At 51.6% G+C, this 26,652-nt stretch overlaps 2 protein-coding genes across 4 annotated transcripts in view; one reads left to right on the forward strand and one right to left on the reverse strand.

Moving 5' to 3' along the window:
- Window positions 1-647: 647 nt before the first annotated feature.
- Window positions 648-15,347, forward strand: Htr6 (5-hydroxytryptamine receptor 6). Its single transcript, XM_057784467.1, has 3 exons — window positions 648-1,361; window positions 12,988-13,146; window positions 13,286-15,347. Exons 1-3 carry the CDS (start codon window positions 648-650, stop codon window positions 13,730-13,732), a joined length of 1,320 nt encoding a protein of 439 aa, XP_057640450.1. The 3' UTR covers window positions 13,733-15,347.
- Window positions 15,348-15,892: 545 nt separating this feature from the next.
- Tmco4 (transmembrane and coiled-coil domains 4) overlaps window positions 15,893-26,652 on the reverse strand; it is a 66,898-nt gene continuing 56,138 nt past the window's right edge. For all 3 annotated transcript variants that reach the window (XM_057784312.1, XM_057784311.1, XM_057784310.1), the window contains 3 exons: window positions 20,996-21,113; window positions 19,392-19,509; window positions 15,893-16,871 (listed from right to left, as the gene is read on the reverse strand). In XM_057784312.1, coding sequence (XP_057640295.1) covers window positions 16,467-16,871; window positions 19,392-19,509; window positions 20,996-21,113 — 641 coding nt within the window. In that variant the 3' untranslated portion in view covers window positions 15,893-16,466. The remainder of the gene's footprint in view (window positions 16,872-19,391; window positions 19,510-20,995; window positions 21,114-26,652) is intronic.

Consider the following 26,652-nt stretch of genomic DNA (forward strand, 5'->3'; position numbering starts at 1 on the left):
AAGGCGGAGCGGGGCGCTGCGCTCCTCTGCCAAGCCGCTCACCCCGGCCCAGTCTGGCCTGGCCCTGCCCGCGGCCTCCGGTACCCCGAATCCCGCGGTGCCTCTGGGCGAAAGGAGACCTGCCTTCCGCGCCTGGGTTGCGCTCCTGCTCTCGGGTCATCCCTTTGAGACCCCCCACGCGCGACAGCTTGTGATCTAGCGTACGCACACGTCCACCCTCCCCAAAGAGCCTGCCCCGGCCCGAGAGCGCGAGTTCGCCTCCTGCTCCCATCTCCCCAGCTGTGTCTCTGGCCAGGAGCCCCACCCCCATCTTACGCCATCCCAGGTGGCTCTGTTCCACTCCAGGGTTCTCTCATTCAACGCCAACCTAACTTTAATTAACTCGGTTCATCAGGTATCCCTCCCCAAACTTCTTACCTGAGTCCTCCAGGTGGCCCCACCGTTGGAGACACCCCTACAGACCCTTCCCGTTGGAGACACCCCTACAGCCCCTTCCCGATCTCTTGTAATCGCCGCTTGGTGACCTAAGGTCCCCGTGTTGTTACTCCTCCGGGGCGCAATTTTTACCCAGCTTACTTCCTCTTCCTTTGGTTTCATCCTGTCCCCGCATTCACTATATCCCGTCCTGGTCCTCAACCCTAGTCCCCATGGTCCCAGAGCCGGGCCCTATCAACAATAGCACCCCAGTCTGGGGGCCTGGGCCACCTCCTGCCCCAGGGGGAAGCGGCTGGGTGGCCGCCGCGCTTTGCGTGGTCATCGTGCTGACAGCGGCCGCCAATTCGTTGCTGATCGTACTCATCTGCACGCAGCCTGCGCTGCGCAACACGTCTAACTTCTTCCTGGTGTCGCTCTTCGCGTCGGACCTGATGGTGGGGTTGGTGGTAATGCCCCCGGCCATGCTGAATGCACTGTATGGGCGCTGGGTGCTGGCGCGCGGCCTCTGCCTACTTTGGACCGCCTTCGACGTGATGTGCTGCAGCGCCTCCATCCTCAACCTCTGCCTCATCAGCCTGGACCGCTACCTGCTCATCCTCTCCCCGCTGCGCTACAAGCTGCGCATGACAACCCCGCGTGCCTTGGCGCTCATCCTGGGTGCCTGGAGCCTTGCGGCGCTTGCCTCCTTCCTGCCCCTGTTGCTGGGCTGGCACAAACTGGGCCACGCTCGGACACCTGCCCCCGGCCAGTGCCGCTTATTGGCCAGCCTGCCTTTTGTCCTCGTGGCGTCCGGAGTCACCTTTTTCCTGCCCTCAGGTGCCATCTGCTTCACCTACTGCAGGATCCTGCTGGCTGCCCGCAAGCAGGCGGTGCAAGTGGCCTCGCTCACCACGGGCATGACTGGCCAGGCCCTGGAGACCTTGCAGGTACCCGGGGTGCGTTTGGGAGACCTGGGCTCGTGGGATGGGAAGGAATAAACAACCACTGGGAATCCACTTGCCGACTGTCTCTTAGTAAGTGCTTGGGGCTGATCCTCTAAGGCCTCGTGGCTCTGCCTCTCTAATGAATCTCAAACTCTGACTGTGGTAGGTTAGCTGCTATATCCGGATACGGAGGAGGAAGCTGGCGCGCTTCTCCTTGACAGGCCCCATCGTGTGTCACATGTGGCAAACTTAGAGAGCGCTTTCTCTCCCTCATATCCACACTCCTTTCTCAGGCCTGCTGGTCCTGCCTACCCGTCAAAGCACACCTCTCTGTGGCGGCTGTCTCCCTTGTGTAAGCCACTGTCACCTCTCGCCAGGGAGCCTTTAATAGACTCCCACTGCCCCTGCCCCCACCCCCATCCCCGCTGCAGTCCACTTTTCCAACCAGAGCCAGAATGACGGAAAAGACCCTCCTGGCAGTGATGCTCTCCTTCTACAAACCTCACCCAGCTCACCGTAAGGAGAAAACCCATCTCAGAATGTGGCCTGTGGATCCTTCCGGGCCAAACTCCATCCTCCCTTTCTCCTCTCTCCCTCTCTTCCACTTGGTCTGCACCAGCCTCAGGGCCCCAACGACAGTCCTCAAAGCTGCCAAGCTTAATTCTGTGCCAAGATTTTGGCTTTTACTTTGAGACAGAGTCTTCGTGCAGCTTCGGCTGGCTTCAAATTCACCGTGTAGCTGAGGGTGATCTTGAAGTTGGGATTTTCCTGCCTCTACCTCCTAAGGGCTGGGACTATAGGTGTGAGCCACCATGCCAGCCTTAAGGTCTTTGCATTTGCTGTGGCCTTTGCCTGGATGCTTCTCCCTGGAGCCCCTCTTGCCCAGTTCCCTTTAAACCCACCTCTTCCCAGGGTGACCCTGACTTTCTGATCTGCAGGCCCATCGGCTCCAATCTGCTATTGCCATCACAACCCCCAAACTTGTTTGTTGATTTAGCCACTTTGGCTCACTGACTTGGGAGCTGTGTGAGATTAGGTCAGTTTTGATCCTCAGTACACAGCTCAGTAATAGCTGGCGAATAGGGCAGGGCTCTTAGCTCAAGCAAGGGTGGCTGGTCTTACCATCCAGGCCATGCTGGGCTTCAGGCTGAGGTCCATCCTGAGTGATGGAGATGTCCACTGACTAGACTTGAGCTTCTGAGATTTGGGTCTCTAAGTCTAAGGCCCTGGCAAAGGTCCCAGGTAGGCTCTGCAAGGACGTCTTGGTGTAGCCTCAGGTGAAGGAGGTTCTTCAAGGGTGGTAGCCTGGGGGTCACACAGCAGCAAGGGATTAGGCTGAGGTAGGAAAGGTGGCAGGCTCTGGGCAGCCCCCAGGGCAGCTGGACCACAGAGAGGCCCGGTCTTCCAAGGTCCAGTCACCTAGGACAGTGGTATCTGGATGGGCAGGAATCCTAGCTGTAGCTCTCTGTCTCCCTCTGCATTCTGAGAACATTCTGGAGTCCCAGCAGCTGACTGTGGTCCTGACACAGAGGCAGGATCGATGCCCTGGGCCTTTCACTCTTTTCTGAGGATTTTGGTGGTTTCTTTTTGTTCGTTTGTTTGTTTGTAAAGACATCCTTGTAAGCCGAATGGTGGTGGCATATGCCTTTAATCCCAGCACTTGGGAGGCAAAGGCAGGCAGGTCTCTGTGAGTTCGAGGCCAGCCTGGTCTACAAGAGCTAGTTCCAGGACAGGCTTCAGGCTCCAAAGCTACAGAGAAACCCTGTCTCTAAAAAAAAAAAAAGAAGAAAAAAAAAAAGAAAAGAAAGAAACAAAGAAAAGAAAAGACATCCTTGCTCAGTGGCGAGTCATTACTGCCTCGTTGTGATTTCATTGACTTGCCCATTTCTTGACTTGAGGCTAAGAAGGGGCAGCACTTGCTTCTCACCTGTGTAAATTTCCTGGCCTCAGAGGCAGGTGGCTTCTCCAGAGGGGTCCTGAAAGTGAATGAGCTATAGGCAGTGTCAGTGATGCAAACAGATAATATGTGATGTCTCTACACAGCAGGGGCTTGTTTCTTACTCAGCAAAGGAGTCAGATGGTTCAGCGGTTAAGAGACCTTGCTGCAAAATCATGAAGATGGGAGACTGGATCCCAGCACCCACATAACAAGCTGGGCAACCCACAGACACTCAGAACTCTATTGCGCTCAGTGCTGTCTCTAGGATTTGGTACATGTGACAGTCACATGTCAGCACATACACATACAGACACACACACACACAGAGACACACACAGACACAGACACATAGATACATACCGACACACACACAAATAAATGCCAATGAAAACAATATTCAATACAAACGGAAGCTCCCAGTTTCGTGAAGACATTGGCTGACCGTGGCACAGGGTCTCTAGTGGTCTACCACTGAGCTCCCTGCTTGCTTTCTGAGATTTTGTAAAGGAAGGAGAATCACTTGGGGGTGGGGCATATCTGCCTTCCTATCCCCCCCCAAATCCCCATCTTAAGTCTATCAGTTCATCTCTATCTGGCATTTTCTTTGTATTCCTCATTTATCTTTTTACTTCCATGAATGTGTTCAGAAAGAAAAACCCCTATATCTTCCAAAAATGGAAAACCAGTAACCCTTCCCATGAACGGTCACGGAAACACAAGGGCGGGATGTCAGAGGGGCCTCACACAGTGTCACTGGCGTGCCTTTGACGCGTCTGTCTGCTGTGCCCAAACCTGAAGCAGATTTTCTCATCGTGAGTTTGGGGAGGGGATATGAAGAGCAAAGAACATGCCCTCTCTTGTGGGAAAACAGCTCGCAGCTCTCATGTGTTTGTATTTTATAATTTTAACTTATTATTGTGTGTTTGTGTGTGAGCATGCACACGTGTACCACAATGTTTGTATGTAGGACTTATGACTATTTTCATGGAGCCCGGGGTCTAATCGGGCTCCGTGCAGGTGCCTTTATCTGCTGAGCCTTCTCATTGGCTCTGTGAGTTTTTAAAATGTTTCGTGTAACTGAAAAGTCCTGAATGCCCATTCTTGAGGAAGCTCTGTGCCAAAGATCAAGAATATTAGAGGTTGGCCTGTCAGGCTCCCCGGTCCCAACAGGGCCCACACACAGGTGTTCTTTAGATGAAGCGAGCCAGCTGGTACCATGACCTCAGGACCTGTGTGGGAGCCTCCCACAGGCACACACTGTTGGCTTGAGCACTCTGTCAGGCACCAAGCCAAGCTTGGTGTCCAGAACACCCGCTGAGCATCTGTCCCTCAGCCCTGCTTCACAGTAGGGCAACTACGCCCCAGAGAGAGCAGATGTGATGAAATGACAGTTGAGCAATGCTGTGACCAGCGACATTATACCTTGTCCCCCTGCCGACTGTTTCCCAGGTCCTCCCTGAGCCTTGATCTGCCAACGCAGCCTGCACCGTGGGGCTCTGACCCGGGTCGTTAGTGCTCTTTTTCCCTCTGTAGTGGGTTTGTTTTGTCTCAGACCTGGAAATACCATCTTCGAGCAGCTAGGCCAAGCCCTGCTCAAGGACAGATAGAACTCTCGACCCTTCCCAGACTCCACACTTAGCCCCCGGGGTCTTCTCCATGTCAGGGGATGGTGACCTCTTTTTTCTGATCTCCCAGGCTAGAAGCTCTGGAAGCAGCTTGGATGCCTCTCTGCTTCTTCCACTATGGATCCAGTCCTCTCCTCTCTACCTGTGGCACATGCCCAGGCTCTGGGCACCTTGCATCTCTCCACTGCCGTCCTGGGGCCGAGACCCTTTATCATGCCTGGGTTACAGTGGTAATCTTCTACCTGTCATGTGTACTGTGTTTTATGCTTGGGACAGCTTTTGTTCCAAGACTCCCTGATCCTTCTCTATATTCCCCTCTTTCTCCCTTTGATTGCTCTTCCTCTGTCAGCCACATTGGCCTCCTCGCTGTCCCTTGAGCATCAAACACATTCCTGTCCCAGGACCTGTTTCATTTCCATAAGGTCCTTCTTCAGTTTCTGTCCCATCTTCTGGTCCCTTCGGTTCTCCTGCTTCTGAGTAGGAACTGCTGCCCTCCCTAGGTCCTCTCCAGGCCCACTGCTCTCCCAGCAGCGTCTGCAAACATCTTGCCAGTTGATGGATGATTGATTGATGGCTTCTCCTGAGTGGGAAGCGAGCTGCGAGAGCGCAGGAGCTTGTCATGATTGCGGCTGTATTTTCAGCACTCAGAACCGTGCCAAGCCTATCACAGCCACTCAGCCTGTGTTTGTGGTGGGAAGGAAATGGATGCCTAGCTGCAGAGGGCCTGGGGTTCAGCCCTGGCTCACAGGGCTGCCCGTTCTCAGCTCCTGCAGGCTTACTATATGCAATGAGTCCGTAAACTTTTCACAGCATGAATTCATTAGCCCAATCAATGGCATGTGTTGAGTACCTACAGTGTGTAGGAGCAAGATCCTGCCCTGCTTAAATTTATGCTGGTTGGAGAGATGGACTTTGACCTTAAGCATTAGCAGGAGGGGAGGAGGGTGGATCTTAGAAGGGGGAGACCCCTGAAAGCCATGTTCTGTGTGTAGCTGAAGGCCTAGGCAGAGAAGCCACAGTGAACCCTGAAGCCAAAGGCTGGAGGATATCCCTTCTGTCTCCAAGGCCATTATCCTACCTCATAGATAGGATGATCCGCTGGGCTTTCAAGCTGGAGGCTTGTTTATCCTGTCTCTCTCCTCCCACCAAACATCTGAGGGAAAACCTGATCTCTCTCTTTCCTTTTTTTGGGGGGGCATAGGAGGGGAGTGGTTGAGACAGAATCTCTCTACGTAGTCCAGGCTGGCCTGGAACTTACAGAGATTCATCTGCTTTCAAATGCTGGGATCAGAAGCATGTGCCACTACACCCAGCCTCATTCTCTTTTAAAACAGTGCTTATTTTATTTGTATGCATGCGTGTGCGAGCACGCGTGCATGCGCGCACGTGTGAGTGCAGGTGTCTTTGGAGGACAGAGGTGTTAAATCCCCCCGATCTGGAGCTCTAAGCAGTTGGGAGCCACCAGACATGGGTGCTGGGAACTGAACTGGGGTCCTCTGAAAGAGCAGGGCATGCCCTTAACTGCTGAACCATATTTCCAGCTCCAAGTCTACTTTCTTGGCTGGTGAAGCATCGGACCCTCCACTACCCTGCTTTTAAAGCCACTTGGTTAAGAGCAAGCCTTCTGTGTGCCTGTTTCCCGAGTGCCTGGATCCTGCCTGCCTTTGAGGGCTCATGTGTGGCGTGGCAGTCTTGCTCCATCTGCTTGGGGTTTGTGTCTGTTTTTCCTTCTGAGGAGCTGGCTTATCCAGAAAGGCAGCTCGCCAGGAATGGTGGTGGTGCACACCTTTAATCCTGGCACTCAGACTCAGGAGGTAGAGGCAGGTAGATCTCTGAGTTTAAGGTCAGCCTGTGTAACATGAGGGCCTACTTGTTGGGGTTTCTGTCCTGCCTAGTTCCCACAGTCGTTAGGTCCCAAAGAATCACATGGAAGGTCTACATAAGTTTTAAAACCGATTGGCCCATTAGCTCAGGCTTCTTATTAACTCTTATAACTTATATTAGCCCATTATTCTAGTATATGTTAGCCACATGGCTTGGTACCTTTTTCAGCTGGGTAGGTCACATCTTCCTTCTTTGATGTCTGGACAGAACTGCAGAGGGAGCTTCCCCCTACCCAGAATTCTTCTGTTCTCATTGCCCTGCCTCTACTTCCTGTCTGATTGTCCTGCCTATATTTCCTGCCTGGCTACTGGCCAATCAGTGTTTATTTAAAACATAATTGGCAGAATACAGAATTGTCCCGCACCGAGCCTGATTTATGTAGTGAGTTCCAGGCAAGTCAGAGGGACAGAGTGAGATCCTGTCTCAAAACAACAACAACAACAAAACAGGCAGGGAACTTGCAGCCTGGAGGCAGAGATGGTCTTAGAATTCAGATCCGCAGGAACAGTGTGGATGGGTGCAGAGAAGGTGGCATGAGGCCCCTTCCCATCTAGGATCTACCTCTCTCTTAGCTCTTCTCTTCACCAGTGCAGCTTCCAGCTCCCTGCAGACGGAAGGGAGGCAGAAACAGTTCCTGGCATGGGCAACGTGGAGCTGGCCAGCATATCTCCCTCTGATCCACATATGCCTCTGTGTGAAAATGGGTTTTAAAAAGCCATTCCTGGGCAGTGGTTTCCAGTAGGTCTTCCCAGCATTCCCATGGGCTGAGGGAGAGAGGAGCTAGGAGTCCCTGTTCTGCCTCACCTTGCTTTCTCACCCCCAGCTCCTAACCTGCCTTAATCTTCCTCCCCCTTCCCATGGGTGCTCCTCCTCCCATCATCTTCCCTCTGCCTCCCCTGATTCCCCCCGCCTCTCCCTCCTCCCTGTCTTCCTCCCACCTCTGCCCTTCCTTCACAACTGCACATCCCTTCTGTCTCAGTGACACGTTGTCCCTCCACCCATCCCTCCTCCTCGTTGGAGGAGGAGGTGACACTCACTGCTGTGGGAGGTGGCTGCAGAGTGCAGGTGGCTGCTGTGCTGAGCTAGGGGCTTGGAGTCGAAACTCAGTGTTCCCTGCTTCAAATCCTGCTTGCTCCTGTCACAGCTGAATGACCTTGGAGAAGTCATTTCGCCTCTCTCTATCTCGGAACTAGAGAGGACTATTCATAAGGCGGGGGGGGGAGGGGGGAGAATATACAGTGGCTTTGGCACATAGTAGGTTCTCAACAGGTTTTCCTCCTTGTCTGTTGGTGGTAGAATAGATGGTTCTGGGGACCTCCCGCCTTTCCAGGGAAAAGATGGTCATGGCGGTCACCAACAGCATTACCACTAAGTAGGTGAGACTCTTGGGATGCATACAGTGTAAATGATAACAGCTAACCTACACGACACTTACGGGGTTCAGGAGCTGTTCCAACAGGTTTGTATTACCTTATTTGACCCTTAGCACAGGCCTGTGAGGTGGATACTCTCAGCAGCACCTTTTTACAGAAGAGATGGGAGAGGCACCATAGCTCACCAGTGTCGCTCAGCTACTTAGATGAGAGTCTAGCTCGCCAGTGTTGCTCAGCTACTTAGATGAGAGTCGGGGTTTGACGCCCTGTGTTCTGGCTCAAGTCCATCTTGTTGGCCTCACTCTGTTACTAGATGATTACTGAATCGTTTTTAATGTTTATTTATCTTAATTAAAATTTTAAATTTATTAATTTTATATATTTAAGTATTCTATGTGCATGGGTGTTTTGCCTACTTGATTGCATGTGCATGACATGTATTATAACACCCACAGAGGTCAGAAGAGGGCATAGGATCTTCTGGAACTGGAATTATGCATGATTGTGAGCTGCCCTGTGGGTGCTGGGAATTGAACCCAGGTCTTCTGAAAGAGCAACTAAGTGTTTTTAAGCACCAAGCCATCTCTCTAGCCCCTTATTTTAATCTTTATGTACACCTATGTGTGTCCGTTCAGCTGTATATGTACCACACGTGTGCAATGCCCATGGTGGCCAGAAGAGGGCATCAGATTCCTCAGAGTTGAAGTTATAGCTGCCAGTGTGGGTGCTGAGAGCAGAACTCAGGTCCTCTTCAAGTGGCCAGTGCTCTGAATGGCAGAGCCATCCCTCTAGCCCTTGACCCTTAGCAATTTAAATAATGCGGGAAGATATACACTTACTTCCTTTTAGTGTTTTGTGGTGTTCGGTAGTGGAGCCCAGGACCTTGTGCTTGATAGGAAAGTGCTCCACACAGCCCAAGAAGTACAAGCAAGAAAAAGTAAAAGATCCCTTGAACCCAATCTCTTCACCACTGGTGATGCTCTTGCCCGTTTACGGCTATTGTTGCAGTTCTTCCCTATGTCAGGCCCTTGAGAATCAGTGTGTTATGTTAGTATTTTTCCCATGACGGAGGCATGCTGCCTGTGCTGCTTACATAGCTGCCTCTCTCACTTAGAACACCACACCTCCTTTGGCCACCGTATTCTTTATTTATTTACTTTAATTTTAAAAAATGATGCATTTATTTTATGCATTTTTGTATTTTGCTTGCATGTATGTGTGTGTACTATGTGCATGTCTGTTGCCCAAAGAGACCTGAAGAGGGTGTTGGGTCCCCTAGAACTTGAGTTATGAATGGGTGTGAGCCATTATGGGGGTGCTGGGAACTGAACCCAGGTCCTCTGGAGGAGCAGCCAGTGCTCTTAACCACTGAGACCTTGTTTGAAGAATGAATGAATGAATGAGTGAGTGAATAAATGAATGCATGAATCCTAGACTGAGGCTATGTCTCTGTTGATAGAGTGCTTGCCTATTTATGAGATAGGGTCTCATGTAGCCCAGGCTGGCCTTGAACTTATGATGTAGCAGAGGACGATCACGTGTTCCTAATCTTCTTGCCTCTCCCTTCTGAGGGCTAGATTACAGGTGTGTACCACCACACCTGGTTTATGCAATGCTGAGCATGGAACTCAGGACTTGCTATAGGCTAGGCACACACTGTGCCAATGACGGTACATCTCCGGCTCCTTGCCAACAACATTGACATTTTTATTGTATTTATTCATTCATTGTGTGTATATTCAGTGTGTGTGTGTGTGTGTGTTGGGCGAGCATTACGCCATGGCATGCCTGTGGGAGTCAGTTCTGTCTCTTTTTTTTTCTCCTGAGATATGGTCTCACTCTATAGCTTTGACTGACCTGGAACTCACTCTGTAGACCAGGCTGGCCTCAAACTCACAGAGATCCTCCTGCCTCTGCCTCCCAAGTGCTGGGATTAAAGGTGTGCACCACTATGCCCAGCCCAGTTCTGTCTTTTCCACCAGGAACCAAACTCGTGTCATGGGACTTGGCAGTAGGGACCTTTACCTGTGGAGCCAAGAAAAAAATTTGTGCTGTGTTTTGTCATGGGAAGGTGCCCGGTTTATCTGGCCATGCTTCCTTAGGTGGACAGCTGGCCTTCATTCTCCACCTATACCATGCCTTTGGTTGAGTTGTCAGCTGAACTGAAGTGTCCACATGGAGTTGTTGACTGGAAGGGAACTGCCAGGTTACCCTGGATGACAAGCCACCCTCTGTTATTGGCACATGCCACAGACATATAAAAGGGACATACAGACAGCAGAAGGAGGCCTAGCATGGCTGGGCATGGCTCCTGGGAAGAGGGAAGTCAGGCACTGACATCAGTATTGCACATGCGCGTACCGTCTGCACTCTCCCAGCGGCTCTGGCAGCTGAGGAACGTCTCCCTCATGACCACTGAGCTATCTCTACGGGCCCCATGGTCTCTCTCTTTACAGTTGTAGACAGGGGACTCTCTCTCAAGTTCATAGAGCTAGTGTGAGGTGGGGCTGTGATTGGCTGCAGACCGCCTATCATAAAGTTCAGCTTTTGCTTCTGCCACCCTTTCAAGGCCAAGGGGAAGAGATCGGGGCCTCTTGCAGGCTGCTCTTCGATGGATTTGCCCCTGATTCTCATATCACCAGTTTTCATCAGAGAAATCTGTTACGATGTGCTTTGCTTTTCATATTCCAGAGCAAGACCCCAAACCCTGCAGAAGGGCAGCTGGGAGCTGGGGTTCGGCACTATAGACAGGCCTCTGCTCTGTAAGCCCAGCTGGCAGGGAGCTAGGCGGAGGAGTGAGCCGGTGTGAAAAAGCATTTGGCTGGCACTGAAGTTCTCTGTCTCCGACAGACCCTGGCTTTGCCTTCTCCACCCCCTCTCCATCTGTGGAGGGTTGCCCAGGAATCTGGTTCCCTCCTTGCCTCCTCCTGGTCTTGGCATCTCTCCACAGCCATCCCACCTCTGGCTGTCTCCAGAACCCAGTTGGGCATGTTGGAACTTACCTGTTACCCCTGATCTGGTAAGACCACGGCAGGACTATTTTCAGTATGAGGCTAGCCTGGACTACATACCCTGAATTACATGTCTCAAAATAAGTTAAGAAAAGAAGAATGAAGCTGGGTAAATTCCTGGATTCAAAACCTAAGTGTGTGAGGACAGCAAGGACAGGGCTGGGACTGTGGCTCCGTTGGTCGAGGGCTTGCCTAGCAGGTGTGAAGCCCTGGGCTCAGTCCCTAGCTCTGCATAAACCAAGTGTGGAGGCACATGCTTGTAACCCCAACATTCAGGAGGTAAATCTTGGAAAATTAGGAGTTCAAGGTCATCTCCAGGGCTAGGACAAAGATCGTCAGGCTTGGTGGCAGTCACCTTTACTTAAAAGCGGTATTTTCTTTTATGCATGTGGATATAGATTTTTATGAGTATCCTTTTCTGGGGGGAGGTTTCTCCTATTTTTCAAAGGGCTCTCAGAGTTCAAGGTGGTCCAGGCTCCTTCCGTGCCTCCTAATGATCTGGGATGGTTGGTTACCAGGTGGCAGCATCACCTCACATCTCTCCATGAGCTTGTCCCCTTCTCAGTGACTTCTGGGGAGCGGCACCATCCTCCTTCCCTGGTTCCCTCCAGTGTCCAAGAGGAGAATGGAGTCGGATGTCTGACAACCCTGACTGGGTTGTCAGGGGTCTGTGCAGTGCTAAGGTCACGGGCCAGCATCCCTATGCATCTACACACGATTTCATCACAAACATTTCCTTCATGCACATATTCAAAAGAAACATTTCTGTTTTGTGCACCATGAGTGTAAAAACCATAATACCAAAACATGCAGGGAATCCACGGGCTGCAGAATGCCCTGCTCTTCGGCCGTGGATGTTCTTACTCAAGTATAACTGAGTCTTGAAGCGCCAAAGCCTTGGAAGGTGATGGGGTTTTTTGTGTTGTGTGCCTGCCTGTGTTGAATGTCATCGTCCATCTGTCCGTCCATCCATCCATCCATCCATCCATCCATCCATCCATCCATCCATCCAACTTATTTATTTTTGAGACTGTGTCTCCCATAGTTAAGGCAGGTCTCAAGTCATTTTGTGGTTGAGGGTAGCCTTGAACTTCTGAGTTTGCCTGGATTCCAGGCACATATCTCTACACCTAGTTTTTGAGGTGGAAATGGAACCCAGGGTTTCCCGCATGCTAGGCAAGCTCTATCAACTGAGCTACATTCTGGTGCCCCCATGCACCGAGTACCGTTTGGCTTTGCAGGAGGGCCGTTTGGAGCTGACGACCTCTGTATCTGAACCTTCTCAAACCCCTTGTGAAATGTTGAAAGGTGCCGGGCGGTGGTGGCGCATGCCTTTAATACCAGCACTCGGGAGGCAGAGGCAGGCAGATCTCTGTGAGTTCGAGACCAGCCTGGTCTACAAGAGCTAGTTCCAGGACAGGCTCCAAAACCACAGAGAAACCCTATCTCGAAAAACCAAAAAAAAAAAAAAAAAAAATGCTGAATGGTCAAGGTGTAGTGTGGGACCAGGATCAGGGCTCAGTACAGGCTGTGTTGAAGGCTCAGCTTGAGACCTTGGGCACACAAGGATCTGTGGGCAATCTGTGCTGTGCTTAGCTTAGCAGCGATGTCAGGCTTGGTCTGCAGCCAGTGTCAAGTTCAGTGTGGAACTGGAGTTAGGCCTAGTGCTTTAGCTGGGGGTCAGTTAAGGATCAGGGCTCGGTTTTTTGCTGGTATAATAGGACTCAGTCCAGTATTAGGATTGAGGCTCAGTCTATGACTAAAATCAGTCAACCTATGTGGCCTTCCTCTCTACAGGTGCCCAGGACCCCACGCCCAGGGATGGAGTCCGCTGACAGCAGGCGTTTGGCCACCAAGCATAGCAGGAAGGCCTTGAAGGCCAGCTTGACCCTGGGCATCCTGCTAGGCATGTTCTTTGTCACCTGGCTGCCCTTCTTTGTGGCCAACATAGCTCAGGTAAAAAATGACATGCCTCACTGTGCAAAGGTGGGAGGGAGGAGGATGGCACATGTGTGGTACCCGTGTCTGTGTGCCTGTTCCATCCCCGCTGGGTGAGGTAGCCCAGGACCAGGTGTGACGAATCCTATCCCCACAGGCCGTGTGTGACTGCATCTCCCCAGGCCTCTTTGACGTCCTCACCTGGCTTGGGTATTGTAATAGCACCATGAACCCCATCATCTACCCACTCTTCATGCGGGACTTCAAGAGGGCCCTGGGCAGGTTCCTGCCATGCATCCACTGTCCCCCGGAGCACCGGGCCAGCCCTGCCTCCCCCTCCGTGTGGACTTCCCACAGCGGTGCACGACCAGGCCTCAGCCTGCAGCAGGTGCTGCCTCTGCCTCTGCCACCGAATTCAGATTCAGACTCAGCGTCAGGGGGCACCTTGGGCCTGCAGCTCACAGCGGCTCAGCTTCTGCTGCCTGGAGAGGCAACCCGGGAACCCCCGCCACCCACCAGGGCCACCGCCGTGGTCAACTTCTTCGTCTCAGACTCTGTGGAGCCCGAGATACGGCAGCATCCACTGAGTTCCCCCACGAACTGACCAGGTCAAGAGCTGGTCAGTGGAGAGCCACATTCCAGAGAACTCAGCCCACTCTCCCTCAGCCTGGGAAGTGAGCTCCATGAGGCATCCTTGGCTAACCCCCATCTTCTGCTACAGGCCCCTTGACATGAGGAGTGATCAGAAACAGCTCTGTATGAAGAGTCACTTGTGGTTTGTGTAGTGTGGCTGAGGGACTTGGGGAGATGGGTCATTTAGTTCAGGCCAGCAGGTAAGCAACCTGTTCTTGGTCCTTTCTTTCTTGGTAGGTGGAAAGAAGGCTCATCTAGATACTCACCCAGTTTTTGTCTGGCCCAATCCCCTGCTATCCAAAGTGCCATTCTTGGGATACTGGGGCTCTCATGGGCCTTGGGGAGTTTATTCAAAGTGCCCCCGCTTTCTACTGAAGATACACTCAGTCAAAATTGTATGTTTATGAGCTTTCCCACATATACATTCGCTGGACACTTTGGACCTGCCAGCCCCTAGGATGGGAACTGTCACACTAAAGAGCACCTTAGGCTGGAAGCCGGGCAGCCAGAAACATGACCTTTTCATCAACTGCCTAAGGCAGCTTGGAGGCTTAGCACAGGTCTCAAGGGGAGAGACAATGTAAATGGTGTGCCCAGCACCTGTGAGGGGTCAGGAGGTGGTAAATTCTGTTGCTTTAACCCCTGGTCAGCCAGGGCTTGGCTCTGGTAGAAGGCTAGCAAGGCCCGCTCCCTCTCCCCCTCCTTCCCTCTCTACTCTCTCCTTCCCTCCCTTTTATTTTTTTCTAGGGTCTCATATAGCCAGGCTGCACTCAAGTTCCGTGTGGCCAAGGATGGCCTTGAACTTCTGATCCTCTTGCCTCTACCTCCCAAGTGCTGGGATCACAGATGTATCGCACACACCAGGTTTATGCAGTGATGGGGATGGACCTCAGGGCATCATGTGGTCTAGGAAAGCACTCTGTCAACTGAGCTGTGTCCCCAGTGCCCTTTCCTTTCTGCTAGGACAACCTTGCACACACTAGGCAAGTGCTCTCTTCGGAACCACACCGCAGCCCCACTGTCCTTTTCCAGCCTTGATTTCCATACCCTAACTCGGGCTCCCAGCCTTCTTGTTCTGATGGGTGGGGGACCCCACCACTCAGGACCCTACTAGTCCCATCTGCTGTTCTGACTCTTCGACCTCAAGGGCAGGCTTCCTCCATCACGGGCTTCCCAGAAAGGAAGCAGCTGATGGAGGCGGACTCAGTTCCTCACCCTGCCTCTTTGGGTCCTTCCTAGGGTCATTGAAAGAAAGGACAGCTGCCTGGGTGGGCAGAGAACAGTCGAAGAGGAATGTCCCTGGCTTGGGGGTGAAGCTGCAGACAAGCAGGAGGGGTCCGGCTTGGGCTGGGCTTTTGTGGGTAAGGGCAGGGGACCCTTGGCTCCATGCTTCTTCTCTCTGCTGAGTTCCTCTTAGGTCCCAGGTCTTTATTCAAGCCCTTAGGTTCCATCATCCCCAGCTCCCAGGCTGGCCCAGCGTGACCAGGAGCTCTCCTTGGTGCTGATCATACTCAATTGGGCCCTGGCAGCAGGGTTTTGGTGCTTGCCTGGGTTTCTCCTCCTCCAGGCCTGCCTGAGGGACTCAATAAACACGAGCTGAAGTGACTGTGTGTGGACCGAGTCGTACTGAATCCCTGGGTGGTTGGAAAGTGGCCGTGTAAAGGTTTCCATCCAAGCGTCCTGGGCTCTGATCTGACTCTGTCCCTAGCTTGCTTTGTGACACGCCGACAAATCATTGTCTTTTTTTCCGCGTGGACACAGCAGCTTGTCCTGAAAGCAGCATGAGTTGGGTAGGTGTCCATAAAGCGAATAGGTGCTGCACACTGGAGGGGCATCTGGTTTCTGAATACTGTGACACCCTACCCTACAGAAGAGGTGGGAGGAACAAGAAGGAGGTTCCCATGGATGCAGATGCAAGACCTTAGAGCTCGGGTCTAAAATCCCACTGACTAGACTTCACAGTGACTCCATGACTGATCAGCCGTGTGGCCTTTAACAGATTTCCTAAATACATAGAGGCTCAGTTTCCCCAGCATAAAATAAAAGGCAGCCGCGAAGGTTAAGAGAAAAGGCTTTAGTATTTATTGGTCCCTCCCTGTGTAATCCTTTTATCACCAGGCCCGTTTCTCTCTATGCCCACTGTGAATTCCGCCTTTATTCCTCTGGCCACCATTCTATACAGAGCCACCACGTCTCACAAGCTCACATGACATCTGTCTCAGTTACTCCTGCAGCTGTGCCGTGCCCACACACAGCCTGCACATTTGTATGAGACAGCGCTGACTGGACTTCCCAAGAAGAGCAGAGAGGAACTTCATTGGCACCTGAAAACACCCTACTGGTAGGGCCTGGGGCTGGTGGGCAGCCCTGAAGAGTCGATAAAAGATCAGGAAGACACTTGGTTCCACTGAAGGTGGAGGATGAAAGAGCACGGGGACCTCCAGCCTCACAGTGACTCCTGGGCCTCTGGATGGACCTGCAGGGCGGGAGCCTACGCTGGCCTGGAGCCGGGCTAATGTTGCGGGTCACATGGCCAGTGCTCCCTCAGGGAGCAAGCGTTTTCCTCACCAGCTCTCCATTCTAGGCTCTTTCTGTTTCAGAAAGGCACCTGTGGAAATTCCATACCTCTAGAACTCTCTGAGGAGCCCAGAGGTATGAGGAAAAATTGAATACAGAAGTCTAAAGAGATAACTGGACTCTTGGGGTCAGTCCAGTTCTGCACAGGACTCCCGGGTCCCTTGTGTGCAGTCAGGGCAGCCCAGTGGGTTAGGACCCACACCATGGCTACAGATCACGGGTCCTTCTGCTGGACTGGTAGCAGCAGGGAGCAAGGCCTCTGTGGATTGGTCTGGTTCTGTTGGCATCTGGGCTAGCCTGGCACTGGAAGGTCCAGCGGTTTTGAGACTGTCTCCTGGGCCAGGTTCCTGGGTTTGCCCATCTTGGTGGATTGCCTTATCTGTGGAGACTGTGGCTGTCTGGAGAGGCTCTTCTTGGGCCAGGCTGCCAGGGGCCAGTAGGAATCCTTTCTCACCCCAGCCTGGCTTGGTACGAATGCCCACAGCCTTCAGGATCACATCCATTTGCTTGGCGTAGTCCAAGTGCCCGTTGACCTGCAGGGAGACCATGACTGAGGACCACGGTGGGTAGGTGGACAGGCCCACCCTTTCCCTGGGATCCAAGTGACTCAGCCAGTCCCTCAGCATCCCAGGGTCCTAATTTTCAATGGTTCTCAAGTCCAGAGTGCACTGGGGGCAGGGGTGTGTGTGTGTGTGGACACTTCAGACCTGCAGGGACAAACACCAACCAGTTCTCCATGGACAAATTACAGTTGCTTCCCTGAGCCTTTGGGATCCTGGGGAAGGAGTGGGGACTGGCGCCAGGGCTGTGTGGGAACAGGCAGCCAGCAAGGGCGGTGTCACTGTCATTGCTGCTGACTTCGGTGGCTATCACACCTACAGTCCACAGCTCTAGCCTCGTCTGTCATAGGTTGGTCCAGGTCTTGGCAGGTCTACAGAGACCCAAGATGGAGTCATTGCTGTTGCTACTCCATGTTTACAGCCAGCAGCAGGGCAAGGTGGGTCATGGGTGGGCGCGACACAGCTGATGTGGACTCAAGTTTTTAGTCCGTGACCATCTCCCCAGCTGTCCTACCAAGCCCTGCTCACTGCCCTGTACAACCAGATATCAGTAGTACAAAGCAGTCATCTTCCATGAATGATGTCTCAGGACACACCAGGCCCCTCTTACCCCCACTGTCCATTAGCAAAGGCTCATCGACTACTGGCCAAGAGACTATGAACTTGAGGAGTTACCAGGTCCGTGTGGGTAGGGGTGGACCCCAGCATTTCCCCTTTCCTGCCTTGCAACAGACCTGGCCTGGCTGCCACCACCCCACCTGTCTGTCCTGAGGACCCCTTCCTTGGCCACTAGGCCCCGGGTTTCCCGCTGTCCCCGCTTCTTTTGTAAAATGAAACTGGCAATAACCCCAGCACTATGTGTGCTGGCGTGAGCAGGAGACCATGTGGATAAGGGCATGCTACCAGGGCTGCAAACAGTTGACGAGGTTGAGGAACGCAGGTGGCACCAGTGTGTGGCCGAGGGCCCAAGCTCTGGGGTAGTTGCCCTGGGTTTCTGACTTGAATCTACAATGTCCCCCTCGGGCTCATGTCCCTGACTGTTCCTTCTCTAGTGGTGTTGGGAGAACCGTTAGGAGGTAGGGCCCAGCTGGTGGGAGAGGGCACCGGAAGTGGGCTTTGAATGTGCTGCTTAGGCTTGGGCTCCTCCCTCCGCCTTTGCTGTCAACCTATCCCTCTGTGAACAGCTTCCTGCTGGACTTCCCTTGCCCTCGCAAACTGAAGCCGAATGCACATAAATCCCCACTTCAGTTATTTCTGCCAAGGGGCGTGGTCACACGCGGCTCAGGAAGTCACTATTAGGCTCGTGTTTGTCACGAGCTGTAGCCTCAGTTTCCACATCTGAACCATGCACGGATCAGTATGTCCTCCTGGGACCTTTTGCAGGGTCACCTGATTCACGGTGGCCATTGTCTCCCGATGCTGGTGCTATTGCTGACTGCTGTACTCTGTGGCTGGCCCTGTGTTAACTTCTAAAATCAAGCACATCCTTTGGGACATGGAGAGGTTTGTCCTGGACCAGGGTTTCCTGGACAGCTTCAAGCACTGAGCCCTGGAGTGGTAAAATCCTCCATCAGCTGCAGCTGAGAGAGGCTTCCTAGCCAGGGTCCCTTTCTCCAACCTCCCACCAGAGATGGTCCCTGCCTGCCACAGGGAGGAGGGATGGGACAGGTCTCCTGGCTGCTGATGCAGAGGGAGCTGCCAGGCAAATCCTCCCGAGGGAGCCCTGCCATCCCCTCCTCCAGCAGTGAGCTGCCAAGGAAAGCCAGGGACACAAAGGCAATGCTAATTACCTCTAATTAGTCAGAGGAGGAAAGCACCACTTTGCTGGGGCCCCTAATGTGATAAAGAGCTATTATTAGGCAGGAGCTGAGCCAAAGCCAAGGTGTTTGAGGAGGGAGAGGTCTGCAAGCAGCTAGTCTCCAAACTGGAGAAGTGAGGGTAGTGGGGAGGGGGCTGAAGAGGAAGAGGAGGGGGCTAGTATCAGGGAGCACTCACGAGCCCAGGGCCCTGCATCTTAAGATAACTCCCCGTATGATGGCTGGGCTTACTGTTGGGTTATGTTCTTGCTTGGCCAGCACCAGGGACGACTGCTTTGCGTCTAGACAATGCTCCACACCTGAGTCCTCTGCTTGCTTTGCTGGGGTGAGGGGCGGGGGCAACCCTGACCGGTGATATGGTTATTGCTTCTAGGGTCGGGGAGGGGAGGGTGGTAATTTGAAGACTCTAGCTAGGGGTTTGGATCCAGCCCTGTGAGTTTCTAGTTGGGAGACCGGAATTCTCCTAAGCTCAGATTTTCTCATCTGTAAATGGGACACAGCAGTTCCTGCCTGGCAGTAGAAGCTTGAGGATTACAGCCAAGGGGGAAAGGCTGGCATGGAGCTGATAGGATAGCCGATAGATCTATGCAGGTGCTACTGCCAATTGCTGCAGTGACCTGGTGCCCCTCATCCACAGGCCAATGGGGAGCCCTTGGAGGGCCATGCCAGCACTCACCACTGCGGACAGGTCCACATTCTCCATCCTCCGGTCCTGCAGCAGCACAGGCTGGAGGCCTGCGACCCGGAGCTGCACGGAAGACGTGCGGTACACAAAGCTCAGCAACCAGTCTCCCCTGCAGGCAGAAAGGGGCACCGTCAGCCTGAGCCCAGGCAGGTTGGGCAACTGACTAACTGGGCACAGCGGGACACTGTGTAGCCTGGGTTGGCCTCAAACTCACAATCCTCCCACCTCAGCCCCCAAATGCTGGGGTGGCATATGGACACCAGGTGGTCCGCTGACACTCTGAGGGGCTTTGGCCCACACCTGGTGCCCCCTCCTGAGATGAATCCCTTTAAATAGGAACCCCACCATTTGCTCTTCTCCTGCAGGCTCCTCCATCATAGGCCTTCCACTGTCTGTCCCTCCGCCTTCAGTGGTCACCCAGAACCTCTGGTTCACCCGCCCCTCCAGTTCTGACCTCTGAGCACTGCATTGCCTTATAGCGTGCATGCAGCCACGTGCCCCAAGTCCCTCATATGTATGTATTATATATATATGTGTGTGTGTATTTTTTTCCTTAAATGATAATATTTAAAGTTGGGTCCCTGGGGCCCGGGCAAACGCTCAGCTCCGTGGACTGCATATTTACCTAGCATGCACGAGTCCTGCTTTAGATCCCGGCACTACATAAACCAGAATTGGCAGTGCATGTCTGTGCATCACAACACTTGGGAGGTGGAGGCAGAAGGATCCTTGGTTAGAGAGTTCAAAGCCAGCCTGGGCTATAGGAGAGCCTGCCTCCAAAAGATAACGGTCACTGTCTCCTCCTTCTAGGCTGCTCTTTGATTTTGAGCTTAGAGCGTCACCTTCTCCAGGTGACTTGGTCATCATCCTATGTTTTCACTGCAGGTCCCTTATCCAAAGCCCTTGGGATCTGTGCCTGGTGGTTTATGAGGCTCGCGATTTGTATGGCTAACCAGTCTATGGCCTGCGTCATATAGGATGTTCTTGCAAGCTTGGGGTGGGGGCGCTGCTTTTTGGGAGCTTGGGGTTATTGTGCAGAAGAAAATTCTGAGGGCCTCTCCTCAGACTCCAAACAGGGCTGCCCCGCCTCCAGTGAATCCCCAAGTCTCCCTGCTTGCCAGAGGTCCTGCTGCCCAGGGTGCTGGCTCTCCATACTGCCAGCGGCTTCTTCCATCTTCCCGCCCCTGCTCAGAAATCACGTTCCAAAAACAGAGCCCTGATTCCACTGCCAATGGCATGCGTGCATGCCTTAGCCTTAAAGGGCTCCCGATTGGAGCCCGGGTGTGTTTCAGTCTCAGGTGCCACCCCCACGCTTCCCCTGCAGTTCTAATCTGCTGAGTCATCCTTCAGGTGACCTTGGGCCTGATGGGGGGGGATACTACAAGACCCTCCCCCTGTCAATGGCCATCCTGCAGGGTGAGATGCTTTCTAGATCTGAACCCCTGGCCTGGCTGCACAGCTGACAGCTAGTGGCCAGCTTCTGGTTTCTGGTATCTTCTCGCATAGAGGCTTCCTGTCTCCAGCAAGGGTGTGATGGGGCACTAGCTGCTCAGGAGATATTTCTTCCTTCCCCAAGGCATGAGGTTCAGACAGACCTGCAGTACCCATTGACGATTCTCCCGGACACCACCTTCCGGAATGGTTCCCAGTACTTGGGGTCCCCTTCTACTGGTGCGCCCAGAAGGACCACATCCTCGATGATCCCTTGGCAATCTGGTGAGAGAGTCCAGCAGAGTCTGTCAGTGGTCTATGCCACAGTGGGTCTCCATGGGAGGGGGCAGGGTGGTGCATGTGTGGGATGGGGTGGGGGAAGGTTGGGGTGGCAGGGGGCTTAATAATGATAAAGGCGATCATTGTCACATACACATACATACTTGCACATGGATACACACATGAAGTGTTTATCTATGTTGTTCTATTATTAATAAAAATAACTATTGGGGTAATTGAGGTAAAAAGATATTGGGGTAAAAACCTGATAGATCCAAAGAGCAGCGGAGGAACAATCACCTGACCCTAACTCTCCACACTTCCCAAATTGAAAGGGCCGAGAATCTCTTAAGCGCCTCACTATATCTTCCTGTGTCCCCCATCTAGGTCCTCCAAAATCTCTATGGCTAATTCCAGTCAACCAATGGTTGGCTCTATCCCCTGATTTAAGGTAAACTTAATTAGAAGGCTTGGATTGTCAGTACAAACAAATGTCCCATAACACACACACACACACACACACACACACACACGGCAATGGGGGGTGACACTTTCAGGGCTCCAGGCCCTGAGCCAGACCCTTACACGCCTGATCTCTTCCTGCTAAGTGTCACTGTCACAGTTAACATCGGCACAGTGCCATAGACAGCAAGTAACACAGCTCAAGCTGGAACCAGGGCATCTTTCCAGCACCCAAAAGTTCACACTGACTGAGAACATGGATGACCTGTCTCCCTCATTCTGAACCCTTCCCTTGGAAGATGGAGAATGGGCTCAGAGAGGAGGTGGCTCCAGCCCAAGGCCACACAGCTAGAGAGAATCCAGCAAGGACTACAACCCGGGGTACCTGAACAGCTGTGAGGTCCCTGGGATCATTCTCTCTTCTGATACAGTAACCAAGAGGGTCTCTGGTCACCACTGGGCCAGGACCTCTGGGGTGGGCCATTCAGATTCCTCCTTTGCCCTAGGGAATTCCATCTCCCTGGAGAGTGGCCATTCTGTCATGGGACAGCTGTAGAGTGCCACACCTCCTTGTGGCCAACAGGAAAAATAGCAGGGGTTTCTGAGCAATCGCTAGATCCAGGGAAAGCCTTGGAAAAAGCCTAAAAAGGCAACTGCTTTGCCCTTGAACTGAGCCTCTTATCTATGGTAGTCCAGAGTGAAAGTAAACCAGGATGGACTGCACACGCTTTCGCCATTCCTGAAGCCCAGCCGGCGGTTGCCTCACTAAAACCCTTTCTTTCTGCTCTCAAATGAGTTTGCATTCAAAACATTTGTTCTCTGCAACGGGGGTAAAACCTGAACACAAACTACAAGCTAGGCTCTCAGCAACATACAGACGTTGGTTAAGGGCAGCTGCTAGAACCATCCACCGTGGAATCCTGAATGGGAGGTCCGAGAACATTACCCACCCTCTGAAGGTTCTAGAAGTGGAAAGGACAGGATGAGCCTGTGTCAGGGACAAGGGTTGTGAGAAAGGCACAGCAGCAACACAGTGTTTAAAGCTGTGATCCCAGCACCGCTGAGGGCACTACTATATGCTGTTAACCACTAAGCCATTTCTCCAGGCCCCTTTCCCCCTTTTTGAGACAGGGTCTGACTTTGTAGCCCCTTGCTGGCTTGGAACTCATTATAAAGACAGATAGGCCTAGAACGCATTGAGATCCACCTGCCTCTGGCCCCAGAGTGCTGGGAATAAGGGCGTGCACCACCATAGCTGACTCCCTTTTCTTCCTTTAGAAAAACTGTGTGTGTGCGGTGTATGCATGTAGCACACGCATGCACATGTGGGTAGAGGCTGGAGGTTGATGCTGGCTGGCTTCCTCAGTTGCTGTCTTCCTTATCTTTGGAGATAGGATCTGTCACTGAACCTGGTGCCTACTAACTGGCTAGGCTGACTGGTCCGCAAACTCGGAGGCCTCAAGTGTGTCTGTCACAGATGGCACAGCCAAGCCCGGCTGTCTTACATGGATCTGAATTCAGGTCCTCATGTTTGCAGCTATAGGAACTTTACCCATTAAGCCATCTTACCCTCTCTAACACCCACCCTACCCCCTTTAAGTTTTTTCCCATGAGATCAAGTATATATATATGTATATATACATACATATATATGTATTTATATATGTATATATACATATAAATACATACATATACACACACACATATATATATCAGGCTGGTTTTGAATTTGTAATCCTCCTGCCACAGCCACCTAGTGTGCCAAGTGTGTGCCACCATGCCTGGCTCTCTTTTTTAACCATCATTCTCTGACTTTAAGAAAAGTTCAGGACCAAGTGATCTTGGGAGTCAGCTGACCTCCTCTATTCTACCATGGGAGATTCAGCCTCAGAGACCTACGGAAGCTGTCCTGGTCACATGAGTACCATAAAGGATTTGGCTAATTCTACAATTCATCTCCCTCTTGCCTATGCCACTTCTCTTTGTGCTACAATTTTGAATTAAATATGTTTTGAACACTGTGATGCCTTCTGAAACTGAGTTATTATAAGCTGACCACAGGTACCCATGACGACGGCTACTTCCAGTTTGGTGGTTGTGAGAGACAGCCTGGCACCCTGGCAGATACCCTAGCATCCTGAAAATTCCAAGAAAACTGATACCTGTTGACTAAGCCAAATACCCCACACGCCAAATAGAAGTGGGTGAACAGGTATGGCTAAGAAAGAGAAAGAGGCCCATGACCTACTACACATTTTCTCTCCGTTATTTTTCATCACTGGGAATGGGAACCAGGGCCTCGCACATCCTAGACAAGGGTTCTGACACGGAGCTATTCCCCTAGCCTTTGGGTTCTTAATACCACTGTGGTGGTTTGAATGAGAACAACCCAATTGGCTCATATGTTTGAATATTTGGTGTCCAGCTGATGAAACTGTTTGGGAAGGGTTGGGAGGAGTGGCCTCGCTGGAGGAAATGTGTCCCTGGGGGTGGGCTTTGCTGTTTCCAAAGCCCAAGCCATTTCTAGTTAGCTTACTGTCTCATGCTTGTGGACGGAGATCTCAGCCATGGCTACCGTGCCATGTTTGCTGGCCTACAGCTCCCCACCACGGTGGTCATAAAGACTAACCCTGTGGAGCCAGGAGCCTCAAATTAAACAGTTGCCTTGGTCATGGTATCTCATCACAGCAAAAAAAAAAAAAAAAACAACAACAAAAAAACTACGACAGAAGTTGGTACCAGGGAGTGGGTCATTGCTGTGACCGTCCCAACTGCACTGTTCTTCAGAGAAGGTAGAAGTCTTTGAGACTTTGGACTAGAAAGGCGGTTGAATGCTGTAAGTGAGCTTTAGTGGGCCATCCTAGTAGGAGCTTGGAAGACAATAGTGCTGAGGGAAATGTGGACAGTGCAAGCCCAGCTCAAGAGGTTTCAGAGGGGAACAAGATGAGCAACTGGGCTAGGGACCATTCTTGTGCCACAGTGACAAAGAATGCAGCTTTCAGCCCTTGCCTTAAGACTCTGCCTGATCCTAAATTGAGTAGTTTTGGACCAGTTTTGTTGGTTGGAGTTTGTATGCTGATACACAGGATCTAAGCTTTCCCATCAAAAAGGTTAACATTTACTTATTTATTTACTGGCTAGGTCTCACCTAGTGAGGATGGCTCCAGACTCACTAAGTAGGCAGAGCTGGCCTCCACTTCTCTGGTGCTAGGATTCCAGGCATGTACCACAATGTTCCTTAATTGAGTGTGTATAATTTGGAAATACAATTTCTCGTAAACTGAGGATTGTGATCTGTAATCGGTTGTTTTTATTCTTTAGTCTTGGCTTTTTGGGGGTCAACCACCCAGCTCCCAAATAAATCCCACAGGGGCTTTTGTTTTATTTTTTATTTTTCGAGACATGGTTTTTCTGTGTAGCATTGGAGCCTGTACTGAAACTCACTCTGTAGACCAGGCTGGCCTCAAACTCACGAAGATCCACCTGCCTCTGCCTCCCAAGTGCTGGGATTAAAGGTGTGCACCACCACCGCCCAGAGCTTATTCTTTCTTACGAATGCCTGGCCTTAGCTTGGCTTGTTTCTTGTTAGTTTTTCTTAAATTATCCCATCTACCTTGTGCCTTTGGGCTTTTACCTTTCTCTATTTCTGTATATCTTTTCTTTCCTTTTTATTTCATGTCTGGCTGTGTGGTTGGGTGGCTGGACCCTTCTTTTCCTGCTCTTTGATTTTCTCGTCTCTAGATTTCTCCTCCTATTTATTCTCTCTGCCTGCCAGCCCCACCTATCCCTTCTCCTTCCTAGCTATTGGCCATTCAGCTCTTTATTAGACCAATCAGGTGTTTTAGGCAGGCAAAGTAACACAGCTTCACAGAGTTAAACAAATGCAACATAAAAGAATGCAACACATCTTTGCATCATTAAACAAGTGTTCCACAGCATAAACAAATATAATACTTCCTAAAATAATACTCTACAACGGTGACCTAGTCAGGAATAGGCTGGCTGTTTCTGTGCTTGTGCACACGAGTAAAGGTGGTGGCCACTGCTCTGCACAGTCCCTGCTTAGCAGCTCATGGTGGGCCGTGTTTATTCCCAAGCATCTACTAACCAGGCATGGTTGCTCTCTGCAGCTCAGGACTTACTTCTGGAAAATCCACAGGCATTCAACTCTCTCTCCCCTCTGCTCTTCTTTTAGATTTTGCATTAGATGACTAAGGAACTTCCTCTTTCCTCTTTTCTACTCTCTTACTCCCATCATGATGCATCATGGGTAATTTCACACGTGGATCTCACAGTGGTTCCTCTCTTCCTCTGTCTAACCTGCTACTGAGTCATCCAGTATGGTTTCCACCCTGCTTTCTCATGTCCAGAAGTTTCGTTTGGCTTATTTCAAATCTCTCATTTTTTATTTTTGCAAGCGTCTTGCTCATCTGTTAGTTTTCTTCTATCCTTTTTCTTTTCAGACAGAATCTCTATATGAAACCCAGGCTGACCTGGACCTCATGGTCCTCCTGCTTTGGGGCCTCCTGGAAGCTGGGGTCAAAGGACTCTGCACTGCCACCCCTCTGGCTTTTTTTTTTTTTTTTAAAAACAAAACAAAACAAAACAAAAACCATGGTTTGTTTGTTTTGTTTTGTTTTTGAGACAGAGTCTCACTATGTAGTCCTGGTTGAACTGGAACTGGATTTGTAGATGAGGCTGACCTCGATCTCAAGATATGTGTGCCTCTGCCTCCCAAGTGCTGGGGTTAAAGGCGTGCGCCACCACATCTCTGACCCTTTACTATTTACTTTCAGTCTTTAAGCCTATGCCTTCGATAACTGTAATGTGCTGTTCTTCTAGGCATGAGGTCTGAGCTTGTTTCTTTCTGCCTCAGCCTCCTAAGGGCTGGGTTGCCGGCCTGTGCCCTCACACCCTCCCAATACCTCCTTTGATTTTCTATTCCCTTCCTGCTTCTTCACCTCTTGGGGGCTCAGCTCAGCACTTTAAGGAGTATCTGCTGCAACTTCATTAGCATTTATGGGGTGTTTGTGATGGGAGAATTTACACAGCAAGTTAGCAGGGCGGCTAATTAGCTTAC

The sequence above is a fragment of the Chionomys nivalis genome, chromosome 11, assembly GCF_950005125.1.
Source record: "Chionomys nivalis chromosome 11, mChiNiv1.1, whole genome shotgun sequence".
In the NCBI taxonomy this organism is placed as follows: Eukaryota; Metazoa; Chordata; class Mammalia; order Rodentia; family Cricetidae; genus Chionomys; species Chionomys nivalis.

Coding starts and splice junctions, on each gene's coding strand:
- Htr6 (XM_057784467.1), top strand. CDS start 648: ATGGTCCCAGAGCCGGGCCCTATCAACAATAGCACCCCAGTCTGGGGG. Junction 1,362..12,987: donor AGGCCCTGGAGACCTTGCAG/GTACCCGGGGTG, acceptor TCCTCTCTACAG/GTGCCCAGGACCCCACGCCC. Junction 13,147..13,285: donor TTGTGGCCAACATAGCTCAG/GTAAAAAATGAC, acceptor CTATCCCCACAG/GCCGTGTGTGACTGCATCTC.